Genomic DNA, 24400 nt, shown 5'->3' on the forward strand with positions numbered 1-24400 from the left:
CACCACTCTCTGGCTGAAGAAATGTCTCCGCATTTCTGTTCTGAATTGACGCCCTCTAATTCTAAGGCTGTGTCCACGGGTCCTAGTCTCCTCGCCTAACGGAAACAATTTCCTAGCGTCCACCCATTCCAAGCCATGTATTATCTTGTAAGTTTCTATTAAATCTCCCCTTAATCTTCTAAACTCCAATGAATACAATCCCAGGATCCTCAGCCGTTCCTCCTATGTTAGACCTACCATTCCCGGGATCATCTGTGTGAATCTCCGCTGGACATGCTCTAGTGCCAGTATGTCCTTCCTGAGGTGTGGGGACCAAAACTGGACACAGTACTCCAAATGGGGACTAACCAGAGCTTTATAAAGTCTCAGTAGCACAACGGTGCTTTTATATTCCAACCCTCTTGAGATAAATTTACCCATTAGCTTTAAGCATATTAATGCATTCAATTTGAACAGGGAGAGATTAGCACTTATTCTGTCACCTCTCACACTGTAATTTCAGGTTTTTTTTATTTTAGAGAGAGATTATTTCAATAGATAATTTGTAAATGGAATCCTATTCTTAACTTTTAATCACTCTTTACTATTGGCCATCTATGAGAATAATTCAAAATAAACCAAGGACGTATGAGCAGGAGTTGCTATGTGGCTATCTGAGTTGACTCCACCATTCAATAAGATCTAGTTGTGGTCTCAAATCTATTTTCCTGTTCACATCCCATAATCCTTGACTCACTTGTCTATCAAAATCTACCTAACATAGCCTTCAGTACCTTCTGGGGAAGAGAATTCCTTATATGAATGGCCCTAAGAGAGAAAAAGTTTCTCCTCATCTCAATCTTAAAAGGGTGAATGTTTATTCATATATTACGTCCCCTAGCTCTTGCCACGTCAGCAGTTCAGTGCTGGATGAAGAATGCCTATGGATGTCTGTCTCAGTCCAGCATTTAAGGCTCACACATGGTCTGTTAATGGCCTCACTTCACCACTTCCGTAGTCACCCACCTCCTGGGGATGAGAAAGGTGGATAGTTCCCAACTGGAAAAACAAAGCAAGTGACCAGTAAGCATTTGCTAAGTTTGGATGTGGTTATGTGAGGATGGGGGTGGGAGGCTCCATTTGCCTCAGTCCTGGGGGCCTCTGGAGACATGGATGGCAGGCAAAAGGTGGCTTTTGGAATCCACCCTCCTGCCCTTTCCCCTCACATCTTGCAAGAAAAAGAAAGACAAACATACCCTTCTTTCTACTGGAGCCTCTCTGGGATGCTCTTTAGAGTGGTGGTTCTTAGGACCCAGAAGCTGTTAGCCTCTGGCTGGTCAGCGACATTGGGTAACAGGCTCAAGAGTGTCACGGTGCTTGATGAAGCGAGATAGTTACCCATGTTGTGAGCTGATAGGTGGGCGATCCAGTGAGTTAGCTCACTGGTATGGGTTCAGTGTCATTATTTAGCAACTGACACTGAGAAAAATATGGAAATATCATTGCCTGGGTAGGGTTTGAGATTGTGCGCTATGGTCCATTAACTGGATTTTCGGCATTCACATAGAACTGAGATTACATCTTAACACACCCCCTTACAGTGCCCCTCCCGGTCTCTCCATCTCAGGAACAGCTAGGCTGTGGTGTATTTAAGCTCAGCAGAACTCCTGCTAATTCGAAAAATGTAAAATATGGAATGAAAAGAGAAACACTGAATTTGATGTCTGTATCAGTTTGCACTCACACAGTTACAAGGCTGTTGCAGTGTTCAGTATCCCATCAATACTGTCACATTCTAATGGTTTCTGTTGCAATGTTATATGAGTGAGAGATGACAGTGAGAGACAATGCAGTCCTCCTTTCAGTCAGCATGTGCTGTTGAGTAAGTTACTTCTACGATAATTAGAATCGCTCACTTGTGTTTGCCTGTTTGTGTGTTTACTCGCATTCCTTTGCATATACTTTGATGCTTCTTGTTTTCTGCCTTGATGAATCCTTCTCCCCCACTGACAATGTGGAACAGCTTAGACCCCAGAATTCTGCAGTTCCGTTTCTCATGCTGGCTGTGGTCAGTCAGCAGGAGTGTGATTGAAACATGACATATGATCACTAGCCAGCCCTTCTTACCCTTAAAACGTGGCTGTTTATGTAAAATATTTAATTTAGCAGCTGAGCCGAGAACTAACTGAATTCAGACCAAATGCTGGGTGGTGGATTGGACAGGAGCTATGTTAAAAAACACACATTTCTGGAGGTGAAAGTTCCCTCAAGCAACTCCCTTTAAGAATAAAAGTGGAACTCTCACTAATTGCGGGAATGAAATAATCATTGTCTCTCATCATTATAGCCTAAAAACTAACAGATTTGAAGGGGGCCATCAACAACAGAATTTGTAGCTATTTAGCTATCATTCATGACCATGTGAATGATATAATTTGGAGAATAAGACTCTGTCAGGCTAGTTCAGACCAGGCTGGCAGGGTTTGACATAGTGCACAGCTGAGGTTTTAAGATAATGCCCGCATGGTGGATGCCAGGAGGTTCTAGGCCAGTGTTACTTCTCATTTTCTTACCAGCTGTGTGGGTTTCTGAGAGCCATGCCTAATAGTGACCTCTGGAACTGGAAGTCACTGTCAGGTCAGCGTGCCCACCACTGATCGCTGCGCATGGATCATGAGAAGCTTTGGTGCCCTTGGAGTGGTGCAGTTTTGAGCAAAGTTAAAAATCACACAACACCAGGTTATAGTCCAACAGGTTTATCTGGAAGCACTAGCTTTCGGAGCGACGCTCCTTCATCAATTGATTGTGATGAAGGAGAAGCACTCCGAAAGACTGTGCTTCCAGGTAAACCCTTTGGACTATAACCTGGTGTTGTGTGATTTTTAACTTTGCTCAAAACTGCACCACTCCGAGTGTTGTGTGATTTTTTTTTTAACTTTGTGCACCCCACTCCAACATTGGCATCTCCAAATCAGTTTTAAGCAAACATTGTCCCAGGCACCACTGAGTATTTCACCACCTGCTAAGTACAAGGTAGCAGCGGTCTGGAGGCGTGGTTCACACTTTGAGTTGTGAGCAAAATGTCACTCAAGCTCTGTGAAATTCCCCAAAACTGATGCTCAGCCAGTGTTTTTTTGGGAAAGTCAGCCCAATTGTTCCATACACTATGTTTGTCACTTGTACACCCTGTGCAATGTCACCTGTATGTCACCTGAATCTAAATCTTTTGTTCTCTACATCCTATGATCTGTTCGTAAACAAAGCTTTTCACTGTACTTCAGTATATGTGTCAATAAGCCAATCAATCCATTTATAAAATGAGGTTGGCTTTTCAGGCTTGTCTGTCGGTGCTGTTTGCAAACTAACAAACCACAGTTGAAAGAAGCAAAACAGTACATTGGAGCTGATAAGTATTACCTTTAAATTTCTCAAGTCCCAAAATGAAAATTCGGTTTGTTTGTACATGTTGCCAGTATTTGATTCTTCCTGAGAGCTACAGTAGATGTAGGGTGTTGTAACAGGCATGGGAAGTGTCCTTCTCACACACATTCTCTTTGCCACAGGCAACATTTGAAGCTTGCATTTTCGAAGACAATCATAGCCCCTAGAATCTGTGCTCATTAAATCGAGACACTCGAGTTTAAAGAATTCCTTGTCGTCCTTGAAGGACCTGGGCATAATGCAAGACAATTACAGCAGCGCTTGTTGCTTCCATTCCAGATAAGTGGCCTTATTGACGAAGGGGATGGGGGAGGTGAATGCTATATTCTCATGCTTGCCAGTAGAAGGTTAGTCTTTGTGAGCTGATTAGAAAAAAAACCTGCCAGCGTTAGGAATATTCATAGGCACCCACCATGCTTTTGTTTAACAGTAAAGGGAAATCTCCCAGATGGAGAAAGGCAACTGCATAAAACTTGACATGGCACTGACCTTTCCTGTTAGCTCAACAAATCAAGTTACCCCCTCCAAGCGGCCCACTGAGTTAGAGGCTGTGTGGTGTCTCCTAAAATAACGGGACAGGTGAAAGTTAGCAACTCCTCAGTGCATTCAGTTTTCTTGTTGCTGGCAATCTTGATTTGACTGGCAAAAGTTTTTCGTATCTAATGGTAAGGTACCCCTTTTGAGATGCAACTAATCTGACACGTTTCCCTTTTTCACTTGTCTAGGAAATGTATAATCATATTTTAGAATGAAAAATATTGGATCAGTGCCACTGCATTTTATGACAGTTAATAAGTGTCGTAACTCAAGGAGGCACATTAAAAAGTACGACTGACACTGAATGTAGCATAATTAATTTGACTGTGAAAGAAACATAAAATCTACTGATAGCTGGTATTTTATTAGGTGCACGGCTAATTAACAGAAAGCATTAAACTAGAACTGCCTTCATTTGTGCCTTCCGCTGTCCTGAAGATACAGAATGGAAACCTGGTGCTTTTGCCACCAATGGAGCTGAGATTTCATTACCCATTCTTCAGCAATGTGTTCTATTCAGCAGTTCCTCAGCAGCATGTAATCCAGTTACTCTACTTCCAGTCCTGATCTCTGCAAAATCATCATCTTGGACCAAAGAGAAGTGCATTTTGTGGAACGTACAAAGAAAAAGAAACGTGTTTTCTTTTATTCATCAGGGAAAAGTGAAAAGGAATTACAAGTGGTGCAGCTCAATGAGGTCCCTTTTCCACAGTCTGCTTTACAAAGGGCTGATTTCTGGGGGAGGAGCCCTTGTCCTTCCTACTCGTTGTTGCAGCAAGCTTACATGTTACATTTGATTTATTTCCACCTTTTGTGTGTTTAAAAAGCTGGACTATTGTCCTTGAGATGTCATGAGCAACTGATGTTAGACAAATAAATGCCGTTTTGCCTAGCCACACTTGATCTGTGATCCATAAGTCAATTTGATAGATTTAAGAACCCCATCAACTGCTGATCTGTGTCTTGAGATTGACTTATACACAGGACTAATGGTTGATAGAATACCTACTACAGAAATTTGAACAGGGGTTGAGCTTTCTTTTCGTAGATTTTCTTGGGCAAATGAACGAATACCATTTTTGAACTAATAAATAGTTATGGCTTTGCTGTTTTCTTAGCTGGTGTTATTTTTAAAGAAGCTCATTGGTATATTTTAATTCCATGCCCATATAGGAGCATCTTTGAATGTGGCTGTATAACTTTGACATCACAAATATTTGTCTTCTATGAATTGAGCCTGTTGCTAAGAGAAATGGCTTGTGCTAGCTTCCTGTATGGTCCCAGGCTCTGAGAAGGGGGGGCGGGAGGGTGGGTGGGTGGGTGGGAGAGAAGGCAGTCACAGTATTCTCATGATGTGCTGTGACCTGGTGTCCCGATCAAGTGTACGGAGCGCAGTGCAGTTCTGGTTGACAAATGAACATTTAAACTTGTATTCTTCTGGCTCTGCTACTGTTATGTCTATCAGAAAAACCAAAATAGAAAATAGCCTTTGGGTCTTGGTTCAAGAAATAATGGACATGCATATGCAATGTGTGATGTTGTGCCAAATCAAAAATATAGGAGGAAATTAAAGCTGAAGGCCAAAGTTCTGCCAGTTTTTCATTTAGTGGCACTGCACAAAATGATATGCAGTTCATTGCTTCTAAAATCATTTGATCAAATATTGTGATACTGACATAACCCTTGCCTTACCCTGAAAGTTGCAGTCAATAATGATTACTGAACCAGTTTGAATTGGTACCTGTTAGCATGGGAAACAATACTGTCTGGAGTAAATTCCTTCTGAATGTGGCAACTTTACCTTAAAGAGTCAAAAGAAAATTCATCAGTCAGTCACAGCTAAAGTGGTGTTCTCGCTAATCAAATGTCCAACATTTGTTGCATTTCCAAGGTAGAAAGGAATCTTGCCATATGCTTGAGCCATCAGCAATTGGGAGGGGAGGTGGAAAATGTGTGAAAGATCAAAAGGACCTGCAATTATAATGTGATCTCCGTGATCTCAGAACAGTTTAAACAATATTACAGCAACTAAATTTGTTTTGAAGTGGAGCAAAGTCGCTACTGTAATGTAGGGAATGGGAATTAAACTGCACAAGGGCCTCCAACACACAATGAGGTAATGCCCAGATAACCAATTGGTTGAGGGATATGTGTTGGACCAATCACCTGAAATAACTTGAGTGCTGTTCTTCAAAGAGCACAGTTGGAATGATTTTGTTCACTTAAGAGAACGGACAGGGTCCATGTTAAATGATTGAAAGAAGCACATTTCTCAGTGCAGTACTCCTTCGGTACTGCAATGCCAGTATAGATTTTGTGCTGAATTCAATGGATTGGGGTGTGAACTAACTTTCATGGCTCCAATGCAAGATTGCTACAGATTGAGCCACAGCTGATACCTTAGGTTGAAGAGAGCTGGTCTGAGCGTTGTGTTATTGTTCAGTGGATTTTCTTTTAAAGACTGGGTGCATGTGATCTGTGGAGATAATTGATCAAATGCTGGTTTCAGTCGGCCAGCTTGCAATTGGGAGCTTTCTGACAAAAGGACAAAATAACCATTGAGTGTGCGCTGCTGAGAAAAGATACATTTTGTCAAAGGTTTGGTCTTCCACTCATCAGGTCAGTTTGTCAGGATACCAGTAAAGGGAATAACTGAGTTGCCTTGATAAGGGCAAGATGAAAAGTCTTGACAAAATATGTCTTTTTTTTTCAGTGATACACAAAAATGACAAAATGTTGGGCAGAATCTCCAACTCGGTGCCACATGGATGTTATCAGAGAATTCATTTGAGAAAAATAGCTAAAAATAGAATACAAAAGCTGCAGGCTGACTCTACAGCTAGACATTTTCAAGTTTAATATTGTTCTTTTTTTTTAAAAAAACGTCTTTTGTAATGCAGGCTATTTCTATTGAATGTTCTTATCCTCTCCTGGACTTTCAGTTTTGAAATAATGTGAACTAGCTTGAGCTGCTGATAACTTGTAAAATGAGGTTGTGTTTCCCCTGTGCTTATTTTTAGAGAGAGGCATGAACCTCTTAACTGCTTTCTTTCAGTTCTTCCTTTAAAATACTTTTAAAACCTTTGTGTTCTGACCTCTTCTAATTAGCTGAATTCACAAACAGCATCTGAAATTGACCAGCAAATGTCTGGAAATAGAAGCAAGTTTTAAGACTGCATTTATGTCTCAGCAGAGGATACAATATTTTGGCTATTCTGAATCAAGCAGAAGCATTCAAAACATCATTTGTGTTTGTCTTCTGTTTGTGAATTTTTGAAGGAAAAAAACATGGTTGAATTTGATGTTCCCTGTCAAGAAACCCCTGTTTACCAGCAGTGTGTGTGACACTATAGGCACATATCCAACAACTTGATTCATCATGTGATTAAAACGCAGCAATGTTACTGACCTGATCGACTAGAGGTAGCTAAGACCTGTGGAGCCAGTCTCTAGAGAAGCAGCATAATAATGATCAAATGAAGACATATTAAAAAGTAATATTACTTCCCTTCCATTGGGCATTGGGAAAATATCAAATCCAGAAGCAGCACTTGTGTAAGTGTATTCAGTTCTCCTCATTAATTCATGTCACCAACTTATTTTAAAATTGTGCACAATTTTGATGAGAACCCTGCAAGAGTACCTGTAGTCCTTGTTATTTTTGATAGATGTGGCAGCTACATAAACATTATGAAGCCAGTGGTGACATTGTTCTCCTTGGAATTATGATGCAAATCAGTCCTCTTTCTCCCCTCCGCACCTCCCCCCCCCCCCGCCGGCCCCCACCCCACTTACTCACTCCCCAGACTGAATGAAAGTTTCCATTCCTGACCTTTGAAACCACTTGGTTGCTATTAGGTCCTTGCGTGGACAGCTACCAGCATCATAGGGATGCAACGTAAAAACAGCACACTCTAGTTTAACAAAAACCAGCTATTTTCATTTTAGAATACCTTAATATCGCCTACAGTAGCACATCAGATGGGTAATTTGTGTTAGTTTAAATGCAACCATGATTAAGACTAAAAGATTTTGTGTATATCTGATTGTTGGCTGGTTAACTTCATTCAGTGTTGCAAGCGATTGTCATTTAATATTTTACTCCACTTAAATAAAATGGCCAGATTTTCATATATTGATTAAAAACATAGTCGTGTCCATGACAAGTAAATCATTTCTAGTCTTGAGTACCATTTTTCCTCCCAAGAAGCTATTGAGATTTAGTTGGATGAGTGGGCTGAGACCTCAACCTGAAAATCTTGCATCCAGCTACTTCCTAACATTAAGTTGCAAAAACTGTGGAACATTATTTTGAAATGCTATTATTGCTACACTTTGGCACTCAGCTAGCATTTACAACTAATGGATGGAAGTCAAGTTTCCCATAATCCTACACAAAGTAGCCATAGAATTAAACAGTTCCAGGCCATACAATGAAGTATTCGTTTCAGTTTATGTTGACTGCAAGAATGTATAGTGCTGCAGCCGAGACTGTGAAATATGGATTCTCCTTAAGAAGTTTTCCAGATGCACCAGTGACACATTTTACCTTGTGCCATTGGCTGTGATGAGCTTGCTGAGACTGAGAACCCACAAAGGGTGAACTTACGGAGCTTGTTTTCAAAACTCTTTTCAACGATATGATGTGTTAAACAGTTGACCTGAGAGGCAGTCTGCTGTTGAAAAGTATTCTCAAGTTGGGACACAAATCTTTAAAAAAAGAAGCGCGAGGTGTAGGGTAATGCAGCTGATGTTTGCGTAGTGATCAGAGCCCGACAGCTGCACTCTGTTGGGAATACTTTGCACTCGCTTTTGTGTTTGACTTACACACATAGCTTTCAACAAGTGCTAATGACATGAAGCTCCCATATCCTGAGCATCACCAGTTGATTTCTGTCTTTTTGAGAATGTAAAGCGCAGCTTTGCAGTGGGAGGTTTTGCTTACAGCTTGGCTTCATGCAGCTGAATGTGTGAGGGGATGGCTTGACAGCCCCTATGAATTTTTCAAATAATTTCTGTAAGCACCCTTGCCTAATTGTTTGATTAATTATGTGGATTGGGTTGTGATGTGTCTCCAACTAGGACTGTCAGCCACAAGTCTTCATATAATGTGAGTTTTTGAAATCATATCAGATATTTGTTCTCATCCCATTCCAAGAAGTTTCATGAGGATTAACGATTGAGAAGTGGCACATCATGTAAAGCAAACACAGTAGATCCTCTCAGGTGGTTGCAAGTAGAATTGCTCATTTCTTTCTTACGTGCCCTCCAAAAGTGTCAAATTGTACCAATTGTTTCCACCAATAATTCTTTCATGCATTTTGAATAGCGATCTAATCAAGGTGGTCGCTTTGCACACTGGCAAACTGAACAGACCGCTGTTGTGTGCATCTTCCTGCTCCCATTACACAGCCAGTAAATGATAACAGCTTAAGACATGGACTTCAGACACAAGTGCTGGAAATCAGAAACAAAAACAGAAATTCTGGGAAAAGCTCATCAGGACTGGCAGCATTTGCCGAGGAAATGAGAGTTAATGTTCTGGGTCAAACTGAGAACTGAGGAAGGCTTCAGATTGTGGCTGTGATACCAGCTTCAATAAAAGGAGGTTTGACAAGCTCTTTTAGAGAAGAAAGAGCAGGAATGTGTTCAGATGGCATGGACGGATAGAGGGATAAGAAGGAAAAAGATAATCATGAAATCAAATAGCAATCGCAAGCATTTAAATGCATTTGTCTGAAATTTAGTGGAGCTGAAAATAATTAATCCTGGTGAATGCCTGATCTAAAAGCAGTTTCAGACAGAAAGTATGCATGCAGGTATTTCAAAATAATTTGATGGGTAATAAATCTGAAATAAAGAGCGGATACATAAAGGATGCATCAAAGCTCAATTTAAAATAATTCAGCATTGCAACTGCTTTTAGTTGTTCTCTTTAAGTCTTGTAAAATTGTTAATGAATGAACACGTTCAGACATGTTATAATGCACCTTTAGAACAGATGGGACTTGAACTCAAGCTCAGGAACACTTTCATTGCACCACAAGACATTTATTAAACATTTCAAGGGAAATAATATGCAGGGTAGGAAGCACCTGGAATTGAACTGGGGATTTGCATGGTTTTCAGGTAGATGCTCTATTATTGAGCTTTGATGACTTCCTTCTTTCTAATTTATATGATATTGTTACATAGTTCTGAATCACACTGTAGGGTGATCTGCCATAACTTGTAGATTTTACATTGTTCAACACTCATTTGAGGGCTCCCCTTTGCCCTAGTCAATGGGAAATCATGTTTTAATTATTCATTCTTAATTGAGTTTTTTTTCTGGTCATGTGCCTATGGGTGCCCTTTAGTGGCTCAGTTCACTAACCAACCTAATCACAACTGACTTCAGTTAAGAATTGTTCTTTTTTAACCTGCCACACAGGATCTCTGTGTCAAAACTTCTGTCAGTGCTGCTTTTAATCTGCTGGTTGCTTAGAGTATACAAATGCCAATTTGCACTAATGCCTCTGCATCTCTTTATAATTTTTTTCTTATGGTGCAGAAGCTGGTATAATTACAGTAGTTCAGCTGGCTGTAGACAGACAAACCCAATTTAACAGCTATATGCATCGACAGAGGGTGCATCTTCAGCTAATTCCTGACCCTTGCTTATCTACGAGTAAAGGAGGCTAACACCTGCATTAAATTAGCACTACATCAAAGAAATGGGCTAAAATCTGAGCTGTTGTGTTGTGGTGATATTGTCTCTATTTCTGAACCAGGAAACCTGGGTTCAAGCCCACCTACTCTAGATGTGTGTCATATCAGTTGAATAGAACATATCTAGAAGTGGGCTAAACATACCCGTGTTGCCAAAGCAAATTTTGAGCCTGTGGTCATTATTCTGTATATTTCCTATACTGTCAGGAGTTTAGAAATATAAGCTGTGCTGTTATTGAAAGATATAAAATTCTCAAGGGGCTTGACAAGTTGGAAGCTGGGAGTATGTTTTCCTTGGCTGGGAAAACACGGGGTCACAGTCTGAGTGAAAGGTCGACCGTTTAGAATTGAGATGAGACAGGTTTATTTCCCTCAAAATGTTGCTGGTCTTTGGAATTCTGTTGCCCGGAGAGAAATGGAGGCTCACTCATTGGGTATGTTCAAGACAGAGATAGGCACAGTTTTGGGCACTGAGAATCATGGGATGCAGGTTTAGTATGTGATGTTATGATAGAAAACTAGCCATTGATGTGTGCTGAACGTCTGCTTCTATTTTTTACATATTTATTAAACGAATTGAGAGTATTAGTACAGTTCTTGAAAGCATGATTTGGATGAATTCATGCATGTACATGCAGAGAGTATCAAAAACATTTTCACTCACAATCCAAAACAAAATGACTTTTACTTTTGTTTTAAATTGTATTTTTTGTTTGAACGGTGAACAGTTCCACCATTGTGCCTTGAAGGTGTTAGTGTTTGGAAGGAAAATTAATTAATGTGTATTGATACATTTATTGACCCTGGGTACTTCATCAAACTCATAACATCAACCGTATGCATTAATTCATCAACACTACATTATCAAGCATCCTTCCCATCACTGCAGTATGCAGAATGAATTCTGTGTTTATTATTGTCACCAGTTAACAGTGCAGTGTGGTACCCACAGCATGGAATAAATTCCCACACCAGCTGAGATTACCATAAAAGATTTTCCTTCTCAACCTCTTCCCTTGCCTGAGGCATGGTGACCCTCAGGTCAAACCACAACCAGTCCTCTCTCTCTCTCTCTGTCTCTCTCTCCCTCTCTCTCATGAGAAAGTGACCCTATGGTCTGGTAAGACCATGGCAACTTTACCTTTTAACAAGTATATAACCAAGGTTCCATTTGCCCTGTACCTAAACATGAAAGGTCTCACAGCACTAGTTAAAGAAGCGTAGGGACAGTGTCTTTGCCAACCATGGGCCAATATCATTTAAAGACAGATGACTTGGTTATTTTTTATTTCGTTATTGTTTATGGAAGCTTGCTGTCTACAAATTGGCCTGCACATTTATCACATGTCAGTATTGATTACATTTGCGAAAGATGCTCGATAAATATGAGTTCTTCCTGTTAATCATGCATTAAAAAAAGAGATAAATCAGAGTTAAAGTGAAATTTTTAACTTTACCAGTATTGATTTAAAAAAAAATAAATGAAGGAAATTTGTTTCAGAATGACTAGCACAAAATGTAGTCTTTTAGATTAGCTATTCAGACCTTGTAGCTTTTATTTTGCTCTTGTGGCTATTTCTGAAAGTGTATGGTTGGTAAACTAATGTCTGATCCTGTCTGGAAGCCACAATTTTTCTGAGGCTCTCAAATATGTTGATTTATTTGCAATTTCAATGATCAAAGCACTGAATGGATTACATTGCAACAAAGTTTAACTTTGGTATCGGAATGATTTTCGAACAGCTCATGGTGTTTGGAATTAGTTTCATAGCTTGGTTTTCCTCACTTAGCTATTGCTTGTGTACATCTGTAACCAAATGACCAGGTGGTGCAACAGAGATAGCATCTTTATTGCCAATTTCAGAGCCCTGCGTTTGTTCTTCTATGTTTGCAAGTTGTTTTAACAGTGATGTCCTTGGTGTTTTCTAATCAGTTATAAAAACTACTTCCAGCATTGACAGGCTTGATTTACACACAAAATTGCTTTACATCATTGATTTTTCCATCTAAAAGCTATATGTCTCCACAATTCTCCAAACCTGTTGATGTGGTGCCACATTACAAGCCTATTCTTAAATGCTTTTTAGAAGATTAGACTGAGAGCTGAGAGATTACTGTTGCCTTAAGTGAAGGGGAGAGAGGGGCAGCACAGTAGCTCAGTGGTTAGCACTGCTGCTTCACAGCACCAAGGTCTGTGTTCAATTCCACCCTCAGGTGACTTTCTGGGTGGGGCCTGCATGGCTTTCCTTCAGGTGCTCTATTTTCCTCCGAAGATGTGCAAGCTAAGTGGATTGGCCATGGGAAATTGACCATACTGTGCAGGGATAGCTGGGCTTGCCATGAGAAACGCAAGGTTACAGGGGTGAGTAGGGTATGTTCCTCAGAGGGTTGGTGTGGATTCAATGGGCCGAATGGCCTGCTTCCACACAGAAGGGATTCTAGAAGCAGGAATTGGAAGTATCAAATAAATGATTGATTATCCATAATTCCTGAGGCTTGTGATATTAGGTGGCTATTGCAGAATGTGTCTGCGCTGATGTTAGTAGGCTAGGAATTACAACGCCTACGGACTTGGTGATGGAGGCTAGGACCGATGATGCAGACCACCCCTCTCTGGCCGTAACTGTGGAACAGGTCTCCTGAGTCATCACTGCTTCACTGCACATCAGCCCTCTCCAGCCACCACACTTCTCGCTGGAGTTGACACACCCCCAGCCACTCCTCTTAAGCGCAGGCCTGTGTCCCTCATTCTCCCCAACCATCCTGTCTCTATAACTTCCAGATAAATCCCCCCACCAGCTCCTGTCTGTTCTCACCTTCCCTTTCTCACAATTCCTGGTTACCCAGATCCAGAGGCTGGTGTTACCCAGCTGACCATAACACTGAGCATGATTGTTCCTCCAATGGTTTTGGCATTCACAACAAATACATAAAATTTTCCAGTGTTCAGCTTTGTAGCTGATATTGTAATACATAACCTGTGATAGTGACTTTATTCAGAGAATACCTTTCTGCGGACTCTGTCAGATTGAATTTTGATGATCATGCTTTCTTCTCCTTTCCTTAGCAACATCAAATGGTACTTTGGAAGGCCTGGAAAACCGAGAAGGTGGTGTATGCCAGACCAAAGCCATGAAGCTTATAATGAAAGTTGGACAAGGTAAGAATTATATCCTCTTTCTCAAAGTCAAGGCCAAGAAACTGTTCAAAATCATTCTCACAATAAGGCACAACACAGTCTGTTCATTACCGTGGAGATCTGTCCACATCAGCATGAGGAGCACCTAATGGATACCCTGCACATTTTCTGTATTCTTGGAATCAGTCTGTAAATGAACTTCCTGAGGATGTGGGCACAATTATAACATTTAAAAGACATTTGGATAGATACATGAAGATGAAAAATTTGGAGGAATATGAGCCAGGAGCAGGCAGGTGAAACTAGTTTAGTTTGGGATTCTGTTCAGCATGGACTAGTGGGAGCTGAAAATGTGTTGCTGGAAAAGCGCAGCTGGTCAGGCAGCATCCAAGGAACAGGAAATTCGACGTTTTGGGCATAAGCCCTTCTTCAGGAATGAAGAATTTCCTGTTCCTTGGATGCTGCCTGACCAGCTGCGCTTTTCCAGCAACACATTTTCAGCTCTGATCTCCAGCATCTGCAGTCATTACTTTCTCCTCATGGACTTGTGGGTCCAAAGGGTCTGGTTCTGTGCTATATGAGTTTACAATTCTGTGCATAAGGATTAGAAGTGATCTATGAGCTTGCCCTAAATTTTAATCAATACTCACACAGTAAAAGGTTTTATATGTATGTGACATATTGTTCAAATGGGACTCTTGTACGTAGAATCACAGAGCACAGGAGAACATTCAGTCTACTTCTTTAAAGGCAGTGAAACCAAGGCAAAAAGAAACCAGTTGAGACTGTTCCACTTTTAATTATTGGAAATATACCTTTGCATTTTCCAGTTATATAAAGATTTGAAAAAGAGTTGAGCATTTTAAAAGCGTGGAGATGATACAATACTGGCTTGCATTTATCATTATTCATAAAGCATTAATATGAAGTGGATTTGCTCCAGAATTAAGACGTTTGGTTAAATGTCTTGCATGTAGCTATTAATAACAAGATTCCTTGTAATGATGCTTGATGGTTATTGAAAATTAATTCTATTATGCTTACATTAATTTTTAAATAGTGTATGCATTGATGTTATAACTTTCCCACTCAACTTGTTTCATGCACTTGTCATGTTAGTGTAGTGTCCACTTATTATTCTTTCAGCATCCACAATTTGATTGAATTATCATCTAGAAAAGCTTTGCCTGATAGTGGTTAGCTTCTCTTTAGCTGTTGCAAATACTTGAGTGGTCAGCATTCAAAATTGTCGAGTGTCTGCAGTTTTATTATGCTTAGTCCAGACCAAAGAGAAGGTCACTTTAAAAACTGCCTAGTGCTTCAGAGGAACTTATAAACCAAGCATGGCAATGCTGCTGCAAAAATCAAAGTTTTAAATCACTTTGTTATCAAAATGCATTGCAATTAATTGCTCATCACCTTGGATGTTGTCAGGACAGAAATTATACTTTTCTATAAGTAGAGGCTCTGCTGATCCATTTGGTTAAATCCTAAGCTGAAACAAAGATGTTTGCTGACCATTGGTGTCCACCAAAGTAGCTTCCAAGATGTTAAACCAATAAAACTAAAGGCAAACTGATTTCACTCCAATCATGGCGCCTGGAGTCTGCAATACTTTAATGTGAGTTGCTTGAGCAATAACGCATCAGTATTGAGGGATGTTCCCCTTTGTCTGACTGATGAAGGTAACTCAACGTTGCAGTTAGTAACTGAAACAACCTTTTTAAAAACTTTTTAGATGCAAATTCTGTGGGACGAAAAGAAAAATCAACCAGAGCTCCTGAAAAAGAAGGGGATGGCATCACAACCAAGCCCACCCAAAAGACCGAGAGTGAAGGTAACCGTCTAGTAGAAGCTGATTATAAGGAAGATACCTCGCCTGTGAGCTGAAGTTGTGGAACTTCTTGTACCTGCCTGAAAGCCCACGTCATGGGCGAATTAAACATGAAGGTCATTGGCACAAATGACCAAATGGCAGGACTCCTGGTCTCTCTGGCGATTCTGTGACAAGCACTACTCCTGTGTGAGACTTAAGTGCATCTTTATATGAGCCGTAATTGTTTCACTACTTAGTTTGGCTCAGTTTTGTATGTATGTGACGTATTGAGCAAATGGGACTCTTGTACTTAGTTTCACAGAGCACAGGAGACCATTCAGTCTACCATCCTTGAAAGATCTAATGAATTAGTCACATTCTTGTGCTGTTTTCCCCACAGGTCTGCAAACATTTTCATTTCAAGTACAAAACCAAATCCCTTTTGAAAGTTACTGTTGAATCTACTTCTGCCATTCTGTCAGGCAGTACATTTTAGATCATGAACTGCTACTTTTAAAACAAGTCTCCTCTCTTCTCTGGTTCTTTAAGCTATGATCTTAAGTCTGTGTGCTCTGGTTACCGATCCTCTTGTGAGTGGAAACAGTTTCTCCTTATCTGCTCTTTCATAATTTTGAACATCCCAATTAAATCTCCCCTTACCCTTCTTGGCTTTCAGAAGAATATTAACAGCTTTGCCTGTCTCTCCTATGAACTGAAGTCCTTCATGTTATCACTCTCGCAAACCTGCTTTGCATCTTTTCTAAGGCCTCGACTTTCCACCCAAACTGTGCTGCCCAGAATTTGACAGTCATCCATCTAAGACTTATGAAGGTTCAGCATATCATCTTTACATTTGTTCTTTATCCCTCTATTTACAAAGCCAAGAGACCTATGTGTTTTCTTAATGAATTGTCTTCCCACTTTCAAAGACTCATGGATGTGAACAACCAGCCTCTCTGTTCCTTCACCCTTGCAAAATTTTACCACTTTATCTTACATTGCCTCCTCACTCTTTCTCCCAAATTGTATCACTTTTCACTTTCCTGTATTAAAATACATCCACCATGTGTCTGCCTATTTTGTCAGCCTGACAGTATTCTGGTGAAGTCTTTTCATAACCTGTTTGTTGTCTAATACTTTTGAGTTTTGTGTTAGTTGTCTTTGAAAATTTACCTCCAATACCTGAGTCAAGGCCATTATTATATATCAAAAAGAGCAGTTGTCCTAATATTGATCCATGGATGAATATCATTGCTAAATCCTCTGCTATTTGAAAGACATTCACTAAACTATGTTTTGTGTTTTGTCACCTAAGTCAATTTTGTGTCCATGCCATCTTTCTATTATCCCATTAGTTTCAATTTCACTAATAATTCTATTATGTCGCAATGTAAATCACACCATTTACAAAATATATATGCACAGCTATCTACATCAATCGTACTTTGTTTCATTGAAGAATTCAATTATGTTTTTAAGGCACAGTTTGACTCCAACCAATCTGTGTTGGCTGTCATTTATCAGCCCATGATGCTTCTATATCCGTTGCATCAACTGTTTGGGACAGCGACCTAGATGTTTAGTTATCTGAGATGGCTATTTGTGGTCCAATCCAAAAAAAAACCCCCTTCTAAAAAAAAATCACAAGGTTCTTTTAAAACATCATATTTTGATGAAGTGAGGGAGGTAGTACTTCACAAGACATTCAGGAGACCTGAAGGATGAAATAGCCATCTGTGCCATTATATGATATCCATTAATCTGGTGGTAACCTCAGCACTCCCCGATAAGTTTTCTTCCATCTCTAACTAGGACTGTGACAAGCAATATGAGTCCACCACTTTCACAAGACAGCTACAGTGTGATTGTAAACCATAGTGAGGAATTGCTTTTAAAGCATCTAGAATTGTCATGATTCGTGTCATTTTCTGCACTTGGATCAATTATGTCTGTAACAGTAATTTCCAACATCTTGCCGAATTCTTGACAATCCCCTTTTACTCCTAATCCTTTAGACTTTCTCGCGGTCCTTCCACATTGCTGAAAAAATGCACAACGACATAGCCAGATTAAAATGAAAGAATTTAATATTCTAATTTACTTGCTCGGGAGTTTGGATTTTGAATGATTCCAGATGTTTGACAGATAATGAGAGCTTCTATGTACTGTGCTTACAGGAGAAGGAAGCCTTTAATTTCTTCCTGTTCTTCTTCCTTGCTGTGTCAGGCTAACACTCAGCTGCAGCTTACAAGAATCTGTTTAATGTAACTGTGATTGATTTTATCGTATCTGTTAACGTGCCTTGCTTTGCTTCAGCTTTGAGAGACTGTTATTGGCCTGCTAAGTAGAATATTTTTTCGACGAGGCTAGCAATCCTTTGAGCAGCAAAGGGGAGGGCTAAGGCTGGATTTTACAATTTCTCAAACCTGTGATTCCCCACAGGGATCTGTTTATTGTTTCAAGGATATAAATCTATGTTTCAGACCCACGAACTTGCTTTACATTAGTGTGCTAGAAAGTAAACCATATTTTAGATAAAATACTACCCTACATTTTTGTGTATAGCTGGAATCCAGTCAGCTTGCTGATAAATGTAGTGCCTGTCGCTATTAGTTTTATTTTTTATTGTCGGTATAAAGTACTCACATACATGTGGGATTGATTCTTGTCCTGTAACTCAACCTTGGCAGCATGGCAGAATTCCATTTCTCAGGCCTTTATATCAGCAAATTAAATCAGTTCATTTGCAAATTGCTCCGTTCCAGGAAAGTAATTGTCGACCGGTAGCAGTGTTTGTGGTTACCTCAGTAATTACACTGGGTCCATGTCAGAAGAGTCATGATATAAACTTGGTAGCTCTTTAACCACAAGGACAACTCAATGTAAATTGCCTTGAAAAATACAAAAGTAAAATATTACAAATTTGAAACAAGCACTCAACACGTCTGGCAGAATCTATGGCGAGAGAAGCAAAGTTAACAATTCAGGTCAATGACTTAAGGTCAGAAGGTTTAGTAGAATTATCAGGTCAATCTATTAATTTATTCAAACAGTACCATTTTGTGTCATGATTTATAAGAAAGATCTCTCTACCTTCTCTGTTTTGCCAAATCTATTTCATTAATGTCATAGTGGTCACTGGTGTTCTGCATTTTCCAGTAGTGAGGGCAGTCTCTTGATTGGGTAAGAAAATTGTAGGTTTCTGGCTGTACTTTTTCAGGAAAAAGTGTTTTCTGATTTCATTGCTGAAGCTTGAATTTTATGACTATATACCCCATTATTTGGATTCTACAGGTGGAAGTAGTTTTTCTGTATCTACCCTGTTGAATGCTTGTATAATTTAAAAAGATTTGATTGAAACACCACTCAATTTTCTAGACTCTTGGATATAAAATAATTTCTTTTGGGAATCCTTTATTCACTCGATCTTTCTTCATTCTTAAAATATTTGAAAAGTCAAAAGATCATATTTTGTTTTCTGCCTTGCTCATTTTAGTTCAGCATTTTGACTAGTTTTTACAGTAAATAAAAACTGTGGACTCTGTACCTCACCCCCAGAATCTTCCTCAACTTCAATGAAACCAGTGAGAAGTGTAGCAGATGTAACATACTCTTTTGGGAGTACATCACCTGGTTACCTTCACAATCCATTCAAGTGCACCAAGTTATGGGAACTGGAAGTGGAGACACTTACTTGTAACAAAACTTTCCTCACAAAGTAGATTGGAACAGATCCAACATGACAATGGAAAGAGATTACCAGTCAAGTGGATTTACAAAAATGGAATATAATTGTCAGTTACAAAGTTCTGCTTTACAAATGAAAAAATGCCATATAAATTAATTTTATGGTCTGTTACGGTTGGAACTGTAAGTTAGATAAAGACAACAAGTCTTCTGAGAGAAAAAAGAAATCTCAAACACATAGTCCTATTGCTGAATGAATAGTCTGGCTTGTTTATCAGCATATGGAATGACTAATACATTTAGCATCAGCAGCAAAGGGGCTGTAGCTAGTCAGACAGTATGACTAGGGATAATTGTCTTAAGGATTTACTTTTTCTTACTCTTCCCATACTGCCTCAGGCAAGCCTGCATCTGTTTTAAGTGAAGCTGTCAGCTCCATTCTGTGTTGCTGACTGATGAAGATTTATTCATAAAAACAAGGTCCAGGGATAATGTGTAGGCATACATCATTTTAAATATTTATCGTTGACCACTGGTATCTGTGTTTGGCTAACCAGGGGATAAACTCAATTATCAAAGCTTCAATTTTTTACTGAAGACCAAATTCCCTTTGTTTTGGTGGACTGTTCAAAGTCAATTGACAGATTAAAGGAAGTATGCAAAGTATTAATTTAGTAATTATTGAACATTAATATATTTTCTCTGCAAAGCTTACTTCCATCAGCAACATATCTAATGGAGGTGAACCTGACAAAGTTCAGCACTCCGAAAGCTTGTGATTTCATATAAATCTGTTGGACTATGACCTGGTGTTGTGTGACTTCTGACCATATCTACTGGTGGAATCACTAAATCTGTCTTGTAGTGCACAGATTTCTGGTTCGCTGATTCAAATAATATCAAACCGGATGACCGAAAGTATTCATTCTTTGGAAACTGCACCCTCAATTATTTTAATCCTGGGAGAGAAGTAGTTATTTTAAAGGGCTTTTTGTTTTGAAGAGTCAAATTATTCAAACAGTTATTTTTGTTTGCAGGTGGGACACGCTCATTGAGTGGTGAGAATAAACCTTCGACTGCACCTAGGGACCCAGACCAGGGGAGATTCCTCAGCCCCGACGTGGCCCTATTTGCAGGCATTGGATCTGGATGCGTGATCTTCATTATCATCATCATCATGTTGGTGGTCCTCCTGCTGAAGTACAAGAGACGACACAGAAAGCATTCCCCTCAACACACCACTACTCTCTCCCTCAGCACATTGGCCACCCCCAAAAGGGGAGGCAACAACAATGGCTCCGAACCTAGTGATATTATCATTCCATTAAGGACTGCGGACAGCGCTTTCTGCCCTCACTATGAAAAAGTCAGTGGAGACTATGGACATCCTGTGTATATAGTTCAGGAGATGCCACCACAAAGCCCAGCAAATATATACTACAAGGTCTGATCTGCCAGAACTGGGGCTGGTTTGGGATCCTGGAGAAAATTTTTTGGCTTGTTGCATACCTGGGTCTTCTGCTGAAATTAGTGGTGACTTTTCTTTGCACCAGGATTGACTTCAAATGTGTAGGAGATTTAAAGGGGAAGGTGGAAACTTGCAGGAAATTCAGCTGAAGAGAGAGTTGGTTAGTGTGTATGATGTGTAGGAAACTGCTTACAAATAACAGGAGCAGCAAGCCGGAGAAAAGTTGAGTTAGGGACTCAACCAAACTATTCCACCTTTTGCTCTTACTATTAATTTCTGGACCATATGCTTAAAACATACCAGGAAGCAAGAGGCAAAGGGATGTTTGAACTATCTATCACTGTATTTATAATTAGTAACATTTTAAGCTTTGGATATTCAGCAATAGAAAATAGTCAGTCTCCACTTTCCCTGGACTGTTATCTTTTATAATAACCGGATTTCATAAATCCACCTCTGTTGGTCTTCTGTACTTTTGGTTTTTATTCTGTCTCCTTATTTTCTTGTTACCAGTATTACTTGTTAACTTGAAGGCCTCTTTGCCTTCAAACACGATCACTGTAACATCAGGAAATTTCTAAAAAGTACCGTAACATTAACTTGAATCAAACATCCCAGTCACCAGTGATAGTGCTCAGTATAAAGCAGCCAACTTTAAGCAGTCATACAGAAAGTGATACATTATGTCCACATACAGGTAGGAGTCCCTCCAGTCATACATAGCACATGACGGCCATGAACAGGAGACCATGTTCACCTGTGACATTTAACTGCATTTGCAGTTGTATGCTGCTGCCTTTTTGAATCTGAGAAGCAAGTGTAGAGGTAGGTTATTTAGGGAGCACTTTGGTACTAAAAGTTCCAAGATGTAGGCTGTCAACATGGTGACAAGCATGTAGGGCTGCACTTTACATGAACTAAAGTAATAACAAAACTGAATTAGAGAAAGAGAGAGAAATGAAAGTCCTCCATCTGTATGGTGCTTTACTGACACATTAAAGGGGAGAGCACACATCAGTGATAAAAGGCAGGAGTGGCACTAGTGACGATGCTTTTTAAGAACAGTGTGACAGTGGTACAAACTAACAGTCTGAGGAAACATACTGCCTTATGGTTTGATTTATATGAATAGACTGTGGAGCAGTCTCTGAGTTACGTGGTACAGCTTCTCATTGTGGCTGAAATACTGCTGCAGTTTCCTTTAAGGCCTTATCCTTGGAGTACTATTGAGACAAAAAAAAATCAAGTATTCTACATTTAATGGAGAAGGGAGAAGAAGTGATCAGAAACCAGACCCATGAAGCAGAATATTGTGAGCCAATTGTTGTAGTAAGCATTGCTCTGTAAGAATGCACAGAGGGCAAATGAAGATCATTTGACCATTAGTCTGTCTGGATGGTTATAACATCGCCATAAAACATTTGGACACTTGCTACTGGGAATGAAATCATGTTTCCATAAATAACAAATACAAAAATAGAGTCATCATAAGACTTCTTAAGGAACAAAAGCTGGGAAATCGCTCCTGCTTTTTATTTGCAAGAACTGGAGGGCTTTCCAGCCTGGATCTACTTAGTTTACATGTAGGCCTAATTTTTAGAAAGCAATTTTCTAAAACTAATATCAATCAGTAGTAGCCTGGCACTGGGAAATTTCACTCCAAGATCATCTTCACTCCTGTGGTGACGTGTAGTACGGGCTATGTATTAGTTATTGCGTGGCACTGTCCAAACTGTGATATCTTGTAACTTAAAATTCAAAGAGTGTGCAGCATTAGCTGTTGGAAAAGACTGGGCTGAGGAATCCCAAGGCTAACCTAGAATGGTCGTCCAACCTAACTCTTGAGCCTAAAATTTACAGTGGCGACGAGGGTGAAACAGTTTGCATGTACTTAAATTGTTGCCGTGGCAATTAAGTACATTATCTGCACATCCGATTTTTCACCATTTCCATGTAAAATGTATTTTTATAGGCCTTCAATACAAGAAACACATTAGCAGAGACACTTCTCAGTTATATAGATTTTGTTTGTTCTTTATGAAACATTTTGTGGGTGATCTGTGCCTGACTTTGTTTTCACTTTAAGCCAGACTCTGAAAACAACAAGTTTCCAATTTTGAAAAAAAAAATCCAGCGCGGGGAGTTATGGGATGTCTGGTTTTGTAAAATGTGCAGTGGTTCCATGTCCGATATAGAGTAAGGCACTTTATTCAGATCCCATATAGTTTGTCTTACTTACCCTTCCTTGCCAGATGAATATCACTGCAACTGCCTTTGCAGAAGCATTCATTCCTATCACCTGGTTTTAGAATTTGCACCACACACTACACCGAGGCTAGTTGTGAAGAAGCTGTAAATATGTGGAATATTTTAACGTACAACAATTTGGGCAGGGAGGGAAGGGAGAATTAAAATAGCCTTATTCACCTTTTTAGTAACAGAATTTCACAGCAGAGCATGACTTAATTTTCCTTAAAGTAAAATGTCTGTGTAAATAGAAGATTTTTTTTAAACAAATTCTAAGGAGGATGTTTTGTATAAAATCTGAATTTTTTGCAATGTATTTTTAGCTATAGCTGGTTTTCAAAGCAGTGTCGCCCTTTGCACTGTTTAAAAATGGAGAGAAATGAAAATTGGTAAGGTTACCAAATTGACCGCTGCATATTTGTGCCATGAATATTTATTTAATTGTTTCTTCGTCCAGTTTGTACACACAGTATTAAGCTTGCTTTATAAATATTGAATGTTGCTTTCTCCTCATTTTCCCCTTTTCATCTGATTTTTCAACCTTTTCTTTCCTGAAACTGATTTAATTTTCACCTTCACCCTCCTGCAGTCCAAGGAAAAATGAACAAAATTAAAATCACATTCCATAAGTCTGTTACAAACTGAAATTGTTTTTAAATAAAAGACTTTTTTTCCTATGGAAATTTGCCTGAGGTTCATTTTTTTTCTCCTCCTTATACTTCCTGAAATCTCACAAAACAAAGGTCTTTTAAAATGGCTCATTACGTTTCAAATAAAATGCAGGAGATTGAATTATGAAGTTGTGTTTTCAGTGCCCCAGGGTTAGAGAGAGGGAAAAAAACAGCCAGTGTTCCAATTTCTGACCACTAACATGCTGAAAGCACACTTGTACATGTTAAATGAGCAGATGACTGGATTTGGCTGTTACATCAAGTGCCTGTTGACACTCATCTTTGAAGTTCATACACAAATCATCAACAACTTTGATTGATGGAATGCCTTCAATGTAGAAAACTGCTCGACAGAGACCCAATCAGAAGAAAAAGTGGACACTGAGCCAAAGAAAGAAGGGTTGGATGCGACGTGACTAAGTATTTGGTGCAAGATGTGTACATTAAGCAGCATCTTGCAGGAGGACAGTGGCTGGAAGATTTAGAGTCTTGCAGCATGAAAACAGATCCTATAGCCCAACTCATCCATACCAACCTGGCTTCCAAGTAATTCCAGAGTATGGGGCTTTAAAATTTGGAAACCTGAGCAGGATGCCATAAAATAATAGCATAATCAACAAAGGAAGTTCTTGATTCTTCCTGCTGTTTGCTATCAATGTGTTGGGACATATTTGTGAGGTCTCTCCGTAATTGCTAATCTGATA

The 24400-nt window shown here is 39.5% G+C and overlaps 1 protein-coding gene across 1 annotated transcript in view; it reads left to right on the forward strand.

The window, feature by feature from the left end:
• LOC132816357 (ephrin-B2-like) overlaps positions 1 to 23708 on the forward strand; it is a 58223-nt gene extending 34515 nt beyond the window's left edge. The window contains exons 3-5 of the mRNA XM_060825816.1: positions 13736 to 13828; positions 15546 to 15644; positions 20348 to 23708. Of these exons, the coding sequence (XP_060681799.1) occupies positions 13736 to 13828; positions 15546 to 15644; positions 20348 to 20760 (605 nt within the window). The 3' untranslated portion in view covers positions 20761 to 23708. The remainder of the gene's footprint in view (positions 1 to 13735; positions 13829 to 15545; positions 15645 to 20347) is intronic.
• Positions 23709 to 24400: the final 692 nt, after the last annotated feature.

The sequence above is a fragment of the Hemiscyllium ocellatum genome, chromosome 6, assembly GCF_020745735.1.
Source record: "Hemiscyllium ocellatum isolate sHemOce1 chromosome 6, sHemOce1.pat.X.cur, whole genome shotgun sequence".
NCBI lineage: Eukaryota > Metazoa > Chordata > Chondrichthyes > Orectolobiformes > Hemiscylliidae > Hemiscyllium > Hemiscyllium ocellatum.